Genomic DNA, 12,240 nt, shown 5'->3' with positions numbered 1-12,240 from the left:
AACTACGAATTGATTGTTTCCCTAGGCACGGGCCAAGCCCGTCCGTTACGTGCGAGCCCCTATGGAATTATTCTGCTCGGCACCGTAGTCGCCGTCATCAATCCGACGAGGGTTAGGAGGTCACCGTCATCATCATCGGTCACCCGCCCAGAGCTTGGAACTCGGCAAAACCCCACGAGTTGGGGCTTGCACGTACACTCCACCTAGTTTATTTGCATTCACGTAGTTACATTCACCTTAGTGAATTACCCGTCGGACGACGCCATCGACAACGTCCGACATCATTTTGGTATCAGAGCACCATCTCGGTATCTACCGGACGATGACACCGTTGACGTCCAACATCATCTTGGTATCAGAGCTTTGTCTCGATACCCAACCGCACGACATCCTTGACGACGTCCGGCATCATCTTGGTATCAAAACATCATCTCGATACCTGACTGGACGACGTCTCCAACGATGTCCTGTATCAGTAAAATATAGTCCTTTATGAATTCCATAAAATTTTATTCTGAATTATAAAATAATACCTATTTGAATTAAATGTCAAAATTTTAATATATATGTAATCTTAAAATTTACTCCCTTATGAATGGGACATATTTTAAATTCGTAAAATGTATACATAATAATTTTAGAGTATCCAAAAATGAGAAAATTCATAGTATTAGTGTAATACTTAAAGTGTTAACAGAAATAAGCATATAAGTTTATTATTGTATGGATAGTGTCTAAAAATGTTAGAGATAGAATCTCTGAAAAAAATTAAATGATTTTATTTTATGGATTCAGATAAAATATAGAGTATTTTAGGATCACCTACAGTCAATCTGATTACCCTATTTTACGTACTGAACTGAAGGGCATGCAAAGACAAGTTAGATAACAAAAATACTAAGGAAAAGAATAAGTTTAGTTCAAATCGAGTGATGATTTCATCAATATAGGTATTATTGAATCATCTTTTAATGAAACAGGGAGGAAAGACTACAACATCTGAAGGTTTAATGAACCTAATGATTGGTCAAACCTTCAAGGTCTTACCTTAAGGGAGTTCAATATTGGAGGAAATCATTCACTACAAGGGCTTAGAAAGAAATAACTGATCATATCACAGTCAAACTCCCATACTTGTAGACAAAATTTCAGATAAAACATACACACAACATATAAATTGCAGCACTTCTGGGCCATTATTTGGGTTACAGGTGACTTTTTTGGGGTTTCGTGAGGCCATTTAAGAATCCCTAGATATTGGTACATGTTTAAACCAAAAAATTTTGATTAGAGATTTGGGGGTATTATGAATGTCCCTTTCTTGGAATTGATAGGAAGTTGGAGGTGGATATGGATGGTCAAAGGATGTGTCTCTTAACTGTGTGGCATATCCTTAGATAAATATATAATAAATATGTGGCCTACACTATCTTCTACCAGACATATGTCTCATGGAGGGATTAGTCAACTTCATCTTGGTCTGTTCGATGTACAGACAAAGATTGAATTTAAAAAACACATGTTCCCATCATTTTTTGTCAGATTAGAAAACAAATGATTTAAAGATGAAAATGCGGTTGAGTAGGTAAACAGAATTTCCTACTGTACATAATATAGATTATATTATTTAAACTAGAACGCTTCATATTTCATAATAAACACTTTAAAAAATCTGGATCATATCATAAATAACTGAGATCAGCTGAGATTATTGTAATGAGAGAATAAATGGTCTAACTTGAATATTTATCTTGTTTTACTGGAGGAACCTTCATAACAAATATGATGTATGTTGAGAAGATGTTTTGCATTATGCATATGCATATATAACTTTTATCAATAGCAGCTAGGGATATCAGAGTAAATTTGAAAAATACAAAGGATATTCTAGGTGAAAAATACCTTAAATAGCACTTCGTGAAATTAGTGAGGATATTGATTTAGTAGTCAGAGAAGTTTAGTAGGAGAAGAATTTACATTCAGTACAATCCCCATGTTGATTGATTGAGCTGGCTCTTAATGGCACCATCCCCTTAAGATCATATTGAAAATCATCTGTTCAATTTTTTCAACATTTTTCCTATGTATTTTCTGAGGACAAGTCCAACATGAAGACCAAACCAAACTTGAAGATTTGTGTGGATTGGCTTGTGCAAAAAGTCAAGAACGTTTGCTTACAACTAGGTTGTAAAGTTTCACTCAGCACCTGTCATCTCAAGAAAAGTAAACAAAGAATGGAGAGGAAAAAAAGGAAAACGAGAGAGATGAAGAATGGAAAATGACAAAGTTGTGGACCCCAATGCCAGCAGTGAAAGAGAGCTTTGGATCTCTACTATTTGCAGATTTCTCAGTTTTATCAGTTACAACTATTTTACTCACCCAACAGTTCAATGCCTGTTTACTCTATTACAATAATATTTCAAATCCATTAATTTTTCAACTTGTCCCTCTTACATGGTTCTTCATCTTTGTATTCCCCTTGTAAAATACCCTGAATATTTCAAACTATTTCTGTTTAAATATCCTCAATATTTCTAACCAATTAAGTAAAATACTCCAAACTCTGTAAAATAAGATGGATGTTTCTACGTTATCTCATGTTGTGCAAGATCCAAAGAAGAGACAGGTAGGTTGGGTGAACTTGTTGAAGCTTACGTCTTGCGCCAGCGTTTGACCTTCCACTGGCCTAACATCCTTCGTTGCATGGCCAAGGATTTGGAATCGGATGGCCCAGAAAGAGCCACGTGGCGTTGAAAGTGTAACCTTTTAGGAATATTTTGATGAATGAATGTGGGGGGGAGATGAAGAGCTGGCGTTGTGGAGCTGGTTTGGACTCTTGCTGGTTCACGGGCTGGACTGTTCTTCCCAGTTGGCATTGCAAATATCTCTCCTTGAATTCCTCTCCAAGGGGTCACGGGCTCGCCCATGATAGGCTGGCCATCTAGAGAAAGAAAGAAAAGAAAACTAAACAAAGAGAAGAGAAAAGAAAGAAAGTAAGAGAGAGAGGAATACACTTCGGCAGGAAGAGAGAGAGGGACTCGAAAGAGAAGGATAGAGATAGAGATAGAGAGGAAGGGCCAAATAGGGGGATAGGGATAGAGATAGAGAGAGAGTGCCAACAGAGAGATATTGATAGAGAGAGAAAGAGAGAGGGAGGACCAAACAGAGTGATAGAGATAGAGAGGAAGGGCCAAATAGGGGGATAGAGAGAGAGGGCCAAAGAGAGATATAGATAGAGAGAGAAAGAGAGAGGAAGGACCAAACAGAGGGATAGAGATGGAGAGAACGGGCCAAAGAGAGATAGAGATAGAAAGAGAAAGAGAGAGGGCCAAAGAGAGATATAGATAGAGAGAGAAAGAGAGAGGAAGGACCAAACAGAGGGATAGAATTGAGAGAACGGGCCAAAGAGAGATAGAGATAGAAAGAGAAAGAGAGAGGGATAGAGATACATAGCAATATATACATATATATATCAATAGATAGGTAGGTAGATAGAGGGAGAGAGGGAGAGAGATATGGAGAGATATGGAGAGAGAGAGAGAGAGAGAGGAAGGAGGTAATATGGGGTGGATAGATTTTTAAAAAAGTGGCATCCTCAGCCACAAGTCAGGTAGAGTGCATTTCCACGTTTATTGGATTTTTACCCCTTCAATCTCTCTCTCTTTCTCTCTGATTCCTGTCCTTTGATCATACCAATTATAACCATTATAATGTAGGTTTATTTAGGGTAATACTTTCATAAAGAATCCAAATATGGGGTTTGATGATCAGGTTTCTTTGCTGAGGAAACTTTAAGCATCCTAGGAAGTCCTACGCAAATGTCAGCCACAATTTACCAGCGTGGATTCTATCGCTGGCCCAACTACATTGTACCAAGTGTCCTTTCTTCCTGCAGGTCTCATTTCTGTCGCTTTCGACAACCTTTCAGCTTCAACGATTTCTACGGTACAAATTTGAAAAGTATGGGGAAAGAGAAGCAATTGTCAAGGAAAATTGGGAATTAAAAGGAAAATCACTCGTCAGAGGGTTCGGCTTCTCTGCATGGCCACCTTACAGGCGCCGCGAAACAAGCGTCGGCCTGCCCATTTGTCCGCGAGGTGAGAGGGTCCCCTCCTCCCTTCATATCCCATCAAATCATCAGCAGATAGCCTTACAAGGAGAAGGAAGCGGAGGAGAAGAAGAAGGAGAAGAAGATGAAGAAAGATACGAAGTAATGGTAGAATAAGGAGAAGGAGAAAGAGAAAGGAGAAGGAGAAGAAGAAAAAGGAGAAGGATAAAAGAGAAAGGAGGAGGAGCATAAGAAGTAGGAGTAGAATAAGTAGGAGGAGAAAGAGAGAGGAGAAGGAGACGAAGAAGAATATAGGAGGAGGAGGGGAAGGAGAAGAAGAACAAGGGTAAGGAGGAGAAGAACAGTAAAGCAGTAGAAGAGCAAAGAAAGAAGAAGAAGAAGAAGAAGAAGAGCAAAGGAAGAAGAAGAAGAAGAAGAAGAGCAAAGGAAGAAGAAGAAGAAGAAGGGCAGCAACAAGGAGGAGAAGGGGAAGAAGGGCAGCGACAAGGAGGAGAAGGAGAAGAAGGGCAAAGAAAGAAGAAGAACAACAAGGAGGAGAAGAAGAAGAAGAAGAAGAAGAAGAGGAGGAGCAAAGAAAGAAAGAAGAAGAAGAAGAAGTAGAAGGAGAAGAAGACTAAACAAAGAAGAAGAAGTTGAAGAAGTTGAAGAAGAAGAAGAAGAAGAAGAAGAAGAGCAAAGAAAGAAGAAGGGTAGAGAAAGAAGAAGAAGTTGAAGAAGAAGAAGAAGAAGAGCAAAGAAAGAAGAAGGGTAAAGAAAGAAGAAGAAGAAGAAGAGCACCATCAATGGAGGCTCGCAAAGGCGGCGGCTGCGAGCTAGAAGCCCGCGGCGTGAGCTACACCATCAAACTCCCCTCCGTCCGCCACGTCCTCGACCGCGTCTCCTTCACGGCCAAGCCCTTCGAAATCCTCGCCATCGTCGGCCCGAGCGGCGCCGGCAAGTCCACCCTCCTCCAAATCCTCGCCGGCAAGCTCTCCCCTTCCCCTCCTTCCTCCGTCCTCCTCGACGGCTCCCCCGCCTCCCCCGTCCTCCTCCAAAAGACCTCCGCCTTCGTCCCCCAGCGCGACTCCCTCTTCCCCCTCCTCACCGTCCAAGAGACCCTCCTCTTCTCCGCCCTTCTCCGCCTCCGCCTCCCCGCCCACCTCGCCTCCGCCAAAGTCTCCTCCCTCATGGCCGAGCTCGGCCTCTCCCACCTCGCCCACGCCCGCGTCGGCGACGACGCCCGCCGCGGCCTCTCCGGCGGAGAGCGCCGCCGCGTCTCCATCGCCGTCGACGTCGTCCACGACCCCCGCGTGCTCATCCTCGACGAGCCCACCTCCGGCTTAGACAGCACCGCGGCGCACCAGACCGTCGTCCTCCTCAAGGCCATGGCCGAGGCCAACGGCCGCACCGTCGTCCTCTCCATCCACCAGCCCGGCTCCAGAATCGTCAAGCTCTTCAGCTCCCTCCTCCTCCTCGCCGACGGCCAGGCCCTCCACCACGGCTCCGTCGACCAGCTCCAATCCCGCCTCGCCCTCTCCGGCCTCCACGTACCCCTCCACGTCAACGTCCTCGACTTCGCCATGGACGCCCTCCACGCCCTCCCCCCCCGCCACCGCTGCACTCTCCACCACCTCCTCCAACGCTCCCCCGCCGTCGGATCCGCATCCCACGGCGGAGACCGCGACTTCCCCAATTCCTCGCTCCGCGAGACCGCTATTCTCACCCGCCGCTACCTCAAGAACGTCTTCCGCACCAGGGAGCTCTTCGCCGGGAGGACCGTGCAAATGCTCGTTTCTGGGCTCGTTCTGGGGTCGATTTTCTTCAAGCTCGGTGAAGCCGCCGGGGCCAACGCCGCGAGAGAGAAGGTCGGTCTCTTCGCCTTCGTTTTAACGTTCTTGCTCGGCAGCACGACGGAGGCTCTCCCCATCTTCCTCCAAGAGAGGGAAATTCTCATGAAGGAGACCTCCTGCGGGACTTACAGAGTCTCCTCCTACGTTCTCGCCAACAGCTTGGTTTTTCTCCCCTTTCTGCTGATCCTCGCCTTGCTCTTCTCCGCGCCGCTCTACTGGATGGCCGGCCTCCACTGCAGTCTCTCGGCGTTTCTCTACTTTCTTCTCATCATCTGGCTCGTCCTCTACACGGCGAACTCGGTGGTGGCTTGCTTCGCTGCCATGGCCCCCAATTTCATCGTGGGTAATTCCATGATATCGGGCGTGCTGGGGGCATTCTTTCTCTTCTCCGGGTACTTCATCCGGAAAGAGGAGATACCCAAGTACTGGGTTTTTATGCACTACGTGTCTCTCTTCAAGTATCCTTTGGAGGGGTTCCTGGTGAACGAGTTCTCGGACCCGGGCAAGTGCTTGGAGTACAGCCACGGAGTTTGCCTGGTGAACGGCGTGGAGGTGCTCAAGAGGGTCGGCTTGGACGTGGAGAGCCGCTGGAGGAACGTGGCGATCATGGTCTCTTTCATCGTATTGTATCGCTTTCTCTCCTACGTCGTTCTGAGGTGCAGGTGCAGGTGCGCGCATAGAGGGGGGATCAGGAGAGCTCTCTCTTGAGACTTGAGAGAGGTAAGAAAAGAGTTTTACTTCTTTCTCTCCTCTCTCTCTATCTCAGGCCTGGAATAAGAATAAATGATTTGAATTTCGGGCGTTGGTTATAGTTATAGTGGCTTCGGTTGGGTTGCCTATGAAAACTTGTGCTTTGCGCTGTGGATGCGTTTCCTCCCTCGTAGAACGATAGATTTTGGCGCGTTGCGGATGAAAATCCTTGAAACTGCTGGGGTATTGCCGTATTGGCGAAGCTTTCTCCCGCCCTGAACTCCGATAGCTGTTGTATCTTCTTATGCCTTTCTCTCTCTGTCTCTATATCTCTGTATATCTCTCTGTATATTATATATATATATATATATATATATATATATATATATATATATATATATATATATCTATCAATCTCTCCCTCTCTCACATATACATATATATATATATCTTTCTATTTCTCTATATATATATATATATCTTTCTTTCTATTTATCTATATATACACATATATATCTTTCTTTCTATTTCTATAAATATATCTATCTTTCTCCCTATATAATATACATCTATCTTTCTCTTTCTCTCTCTTTATATATATTTCTGTCTTTCTCTTTCTCTCTCAATATATATATATATATATCTGTCTTTCTTTCTTTCTCTCTCTCTCTATATATATATCTATACATCTATCTTTCTCTCTCTCTTTATATATCTATTTTTCTTTCTTTCTCTTTCTCTCTCTTTATATATCTATCTATCTTTCTCTTTCTCTCTCTATTTATCTTTCTTTCTTTATCTTTCTCTCAATATTTATCTATATATATCTCTTTTATATATATATTTCTCCCTCTATCTATCTTTCTCTCTTTTTCTCTCTCCCTCTCTCTTTCTCCTTATCTTTCTCTCTATCCTTCTCTCTCTCTCTCTTTCTCTTTATCTTTCTCTCTATCCTTCTCTCTCTCTCGTTCTCTCTCTCTTTCTCTCTATCCTTCTCTCTCTCTCTCGTTCTCTCTCTCTTTCTCTCTATCCTTCTCTCTATCCTTCTCTCTCTCTCGTTCTCTCTCTCTTTCTCTCTATCCTCTTCTCTCTCTCTCGGTCTCTCTCTCTTTCTCTCTATCCTTCTCTCTCTCTCGTTCTCTCTCTCTTTCTCTCTATCCTTCTCTCTCTCTCTCGTTCTCTCTCTCTTCCTCTCTATCCTTCTCTCTCTCTCGCTCTCTCTCTCTCTCTCTTTCTCTCTATCCTTCTCTCTCTCTCTCGTTCTCTCTCTCTTCCTCTCTCTCTTCCTCTCTATCCTTCTCTCTCTCTCGCTCTCTCTCTCTTCCTCTCTCTCCTTCTCTCTCTCTCGTTCTCTCTCTCTCTTTCTCTCTATCCTTCTCTCTCTCTCGTTCTCTCGCTCTCTTTCTCTCTATCCTTCTCTCTTTCTCTATAGCTTTCTCTCTCTCTTTCTCTCTATCCTTCTCTCTTTCTTTATCTCTCTCTCTCTCTCTCTCTCTCTCTCTCTCTCTCTCTCTATCTCTTTCTCTCTCTCTTTCTCTCTATCCTTAACTCTTTCTCTATCTCTTTCTCTCTATCCTTAGCTCTTTCTCTATCTCTTTCTCTCTATCCTTCTCTCTTTCTCTATCTCTTTCCCTCTCTCTCGTTTTCTCTTTCTCTATCTCTTTCTCTCTATCTCTTTTACCTTCTCTCTCTCCCTCTTTCTCTCTCTTTCTCCCTCTCTCCTTCTATCTCTCTCTCTCTCTCTCTCTCTCTCTCTCTCTCTCTTTCTGCCTAGACAGCGAGCTTATTGGTCTTTGTCTAACCGTTGGGCTCCAAGAGATTCTCGCGACTTTTAAGGTCAATGGTTTCAATTTTCTTTTCTTCCAAGGAATAATTAGTAGTTGTTCACTCACATTTCCCACGACGACGAAAACAAAATCTAACACTTTTGTCTTCCCTTCAGTGACTAAAAGGAAAAAGGCTTAAAGATTCCCGTTATCCATGCATTTCCTGCCCGGAAGAACACGAGATTTGATCAATCCCGCTCAAACTTTCCATCTTTAACTCTCGAAAATAGTTGGGCTTTCTCCTGCAACGCTTGCAGGCTACAAGTTGTAGTCGTCCTTTCTGCTCCAAAGAAACTACTTTCTCTCTCCTTCCCTTCGACAAAGAAATGGACGATGTCTCTCATAACGAACGCGACGTTGATCTCTCTCTCTCGCACACACTCTTCTCCCTTTCTCTCTCTCCTTCTCTCTCTCGCATGCCCTCTTCTCTCTCTCCTTCTCTCTCTCTCGCATGCCCTCTTCTCTCTCTCCTTTTCTCACTCTGCTCTCTTTCTCTCTCTCACTCACTCTTCTCTCTTTCTCTCTCACTCTTCTCTCTTTCTCTCTCTCACCCACTTTTCGCCCTTTCTCTTTTACTCCTCTCTCTTCTCCCTCTCTCGCACTCTTCTCTCTTTCTCTCTCTCACTCACTCTTCTCTCTTTCTCTCTTACTCCTCCCACTTCTCCCTCTCTCTCACTCTTCTCTCTTTCGATCTCTCCCTCACTCTTATCTCTTTCGCTCGTACTCCTCTCTCTCCTCCCTCTCTCTCTCACTCTTCTCTCTTTCTCTCTCTTACTCCTCTCTCACTCTTCTTTCTTTCTCTCTCTCACTCACTCGCTCACTCTTCTCTCTTTCTCTCTCTCTCTCCCTCTCTCTTCTCTCTTTTTCTCACTCACTCCTCTCTCCTCTCTCTCTTCTCTCTTTCTCTCTCTCACTCACTCGCTCACTCTTCGCTCTTTCTCTCTCTCACTCACTCTCTCGCTCTTCTCTCTTTTTCTCTCTCTCCCTCGCTCTTCCCTCTTTTTCTCACTCACTTCTGTCCTCTCTCTCTCTCACTCTCATTCACTCCTCTTTCTTCTCTCTCTCTCTCACTCTCATTCACTCCTCTCTCTTCTCTCTCTCTTTCGCTCTTATCTCTTTCTCTCTCTCACGCTCACTCACTCCTCTCTCTTCTCTCTCTCTCTCGATCTTCTCTCTTTCTCTCACGCTCACTCACTCCTCTCTCTTCTCTCTCTCTCTCGATCTTCTCTCTTTCTCTCACGCTCACTCACTCCTCTCTCTTCTCTCTCTTTTTCACTCTTCTCTCTCTCTTTCGCTCTTCTCTCTTTCTCTCTCTCACGCTCACTCACTCCTCTCTCTTCTCTCTCTTTTTTCACTCTTCTCTCTCTCACGCTCACTCACTCCTCTCTCTTCTCTCTCTTTTTTCACTCTTCTCTCTCTCACGCTCACTCACTCCTCTCTCTTCTCTCTGTCACGCTCACTCACTCCTCTCTCTTCTCTCTCTCACGCTCATTCACTCCTCTCTCTTCTCTCTCTCTCGATCTTCTCTCTTCTCTCTCTCTCTCGATCTTCTCTCTTTCTCTCACGCTCACTCACTCCTCTCTCTTCTCTCTCTTTTTTCACTCTTCTCTCTCTCACGCTCACTCACTCCTCTCTCTTCTCTCTCTCTCGCTCTTCTCTCTTTCTCTCTCTCACGCTCACTCACTCCTCACTCTTCTCTCTCTCTCGGTCTTCTCTCTTTCTCTCTCTCACGCTCACTCACTCCTCACTCTTCTCTCTCTCTCGGTCTTCTCTCTTTCTCTCTCTCACTCTCACTCACCCTTTTCTCTCTCTCTCTTGCTCTTCTCTCTTTCTTTCTCTCTCTCACTCTCACTCACTCCTCTCACTTCTCTCTCTCACTCACCCTTTTCTCTCTCTCTCTTGCTCTCTTCTCTCTCTCTCTGTGTATCTATCTATCTAAACTACTGAATATGGTCGATATCTTTGGGCAAATAGTGGCCAGCTGTGGAGTAGTCTCGTTCTGCAAGAAAACCGTGATATATAGCGATCACAGCAGGCTCTGAGCCGGCAAAATCTCCCACGGAGGAGGGGAAAGCGTGTAGGGCCACGGCAAGCAGGGTGTGTCGGCAGTGTGGGTGGCCAACACCCCACTTTTGGAGGGCAGCTCCTCGGGACACCAAAACTCATATCACATGCCAAGATGACCTGATCATGGAAAAGGACAGGCTTCTATTAGCAGATCCGTGAACCCCCCATTTTAGAGAGAGAGACTTTTGAGAGATAGAATTTTGAGATAGAGAGAGGGAATTTTGAGAGAGAGAGAGAGAAATTTTTGAGATAGAGAGAGGGAATGTTGAGAGAGAGAGAGAGAGAGAAAAAATTTTGAGATAGATAGAGGGAATTTTGAAAGAGAGAGAGTGAAAATTTTAAGATAGAGAGAGGGAATGTTGAGAGAGAGAGAGAGAAATTTTTGAGATTTAGAGAGGGAATTTGCAAGAGCGAGAGAGAGAAAATTTTGAGAGAGTGAGAGAGAGAATTTTGAGAGAGACTTTTAAGACAGATTTCTATCAAAGAGAGACCATTTTTTGTTCTCCCTTACGTTGAGTACAGTGACTCACTAACTAGAACATGGTTTGGGAAAGAGATGATAGAACACAGGGAAGGAAGACACACACAGAGAAAGAGAGGGAATATTAAGAAAGAGAAACTTTTGAAAGAGAGATAGAGAAAAATTGAGAGAGAGAGAGAGAGGTAAATTTTGAGAGAGAAATTTTATGACAGAGAGAGAGAGATACCTATTAAATAGAGACCATCTTTTTTTGTTCTCCCATGAGTTGAGGACGTGACTCACTATTTAGAACATGGTTCCAGGCAGAGGGAAGGAAGAGGCAGAGTAAAGAAAATAGGCGTGTTTGGCTCCATTTTGAGGTTTGAGTTTGCACTGAAGGTTCATGCATGTTTATTATATCACCATTTAAATCCGAGTGAAAAATAAATTTAAACTAGTCAATCGTAAAAATATTTTTCAGGTCCCAGGATGAATTTTACCAAAGAAGGGTGCGCAAAAATTAGCTTTAGCAAATTTTTGCCTTAATATCAGGTTTGCTCAAATCAGTTTGAGATTTATCTGCATAATTTGATTTCTTTTCTTTTAGTATGATTATATGTTGCAAGGTTCATATACTTTTCATATCTACAAATATAATAAACTTATGTCATAACTTCATTGTGCAATGGGAAAATCATATACATCATGACCCATGGGTACTTCCAAATACTTATGTCATATACCCCCCGGCCCAAGTCACAAATCAACCTTTCAAATTTCTAGACCACATAAGCAATTAGTCAAGCCAATAGGCTTGGTACACTACTCCCAAAGATAAAATAGACATATGAATCATGTACGTTTTAATAAGGATGAATGTTTCCTAGTTCCATGTATGCAGAATTTTACGTGAATTAAATGGTTTTGTTGTTAGTGGACTGGAGAATTCTAGTGGATCTTGAAAACAAATCATTGGTTTTGTTCGGCTAAACAGAACGTTTTTTATTGTTTAGGCTTCAGAGAATATAAGAGGAACACTTAGATAAAGAGGAGCACATAATTGACTTTCTGGGGCCCTGATATCATGAGAGTCCACAAAATTTAATTCATGAGAAATGTGCTCTAGCAGGGGCTATCCATCACGAAAAGGCTCTCAGGATCTTGATTGTTTGTCCTGGTTAATGTTAGTGTTGAAGTGTTTGTCATTTTTTCATCGTCTTATGATGGATAAAAATGTTAGAGCTGGAAGAAATACAAAGATACAATTTGACAAAGGCATTCGGGAGCTCAATGCATGAT

At 43.3% G+C, this 12,240-nt stretch overlaps 1 protein-coding gene across 1 annotated transcript; it reads left to right on the top strand.

Annotated features, from left to right (window-relative positions):
• The first annotated feature begins 4,075 nt into the window (after window positions 1-4,075).
• Window positions 4,076-6,694, top strand: ABCG5 (ABC-2 type transporter family protein). Its single transcript, XM_078577805.1, has one exon. It carries the CDS (start codon window positions 4,852-4,854, stop codon window positions 6,604-6,606), a length of 1,755 nt encoding a protein of 584 aa, XP_078433931.1. The 5' UTR covers window positions 4,076-4,851; the 3' UTR covers window positions 6,607-6,694.
• The last annotated feature ends 5,546 nt before the right edge of the window (window positions 6,695-12,240 follow it).

Source organism: Wolffia australiana, chromosome 7 (assembly GCF_029677425.1).
Source record: "Wolffia australiana isolate 7733 chromosome 7, ASM2967742v1".
Classification (NCBI taxonomy): domain Eukaryota; kingdom Viridiplantae; phylum Streptophyta; class Magnoliopsida; order Alismatales; family Araceae; genus Wolffia; species Wolffia australiana.
Note: the sequence above shows the minus strand (reverse complement) of the source record. Positions and strands in the feature narration are given on the sequence as shown.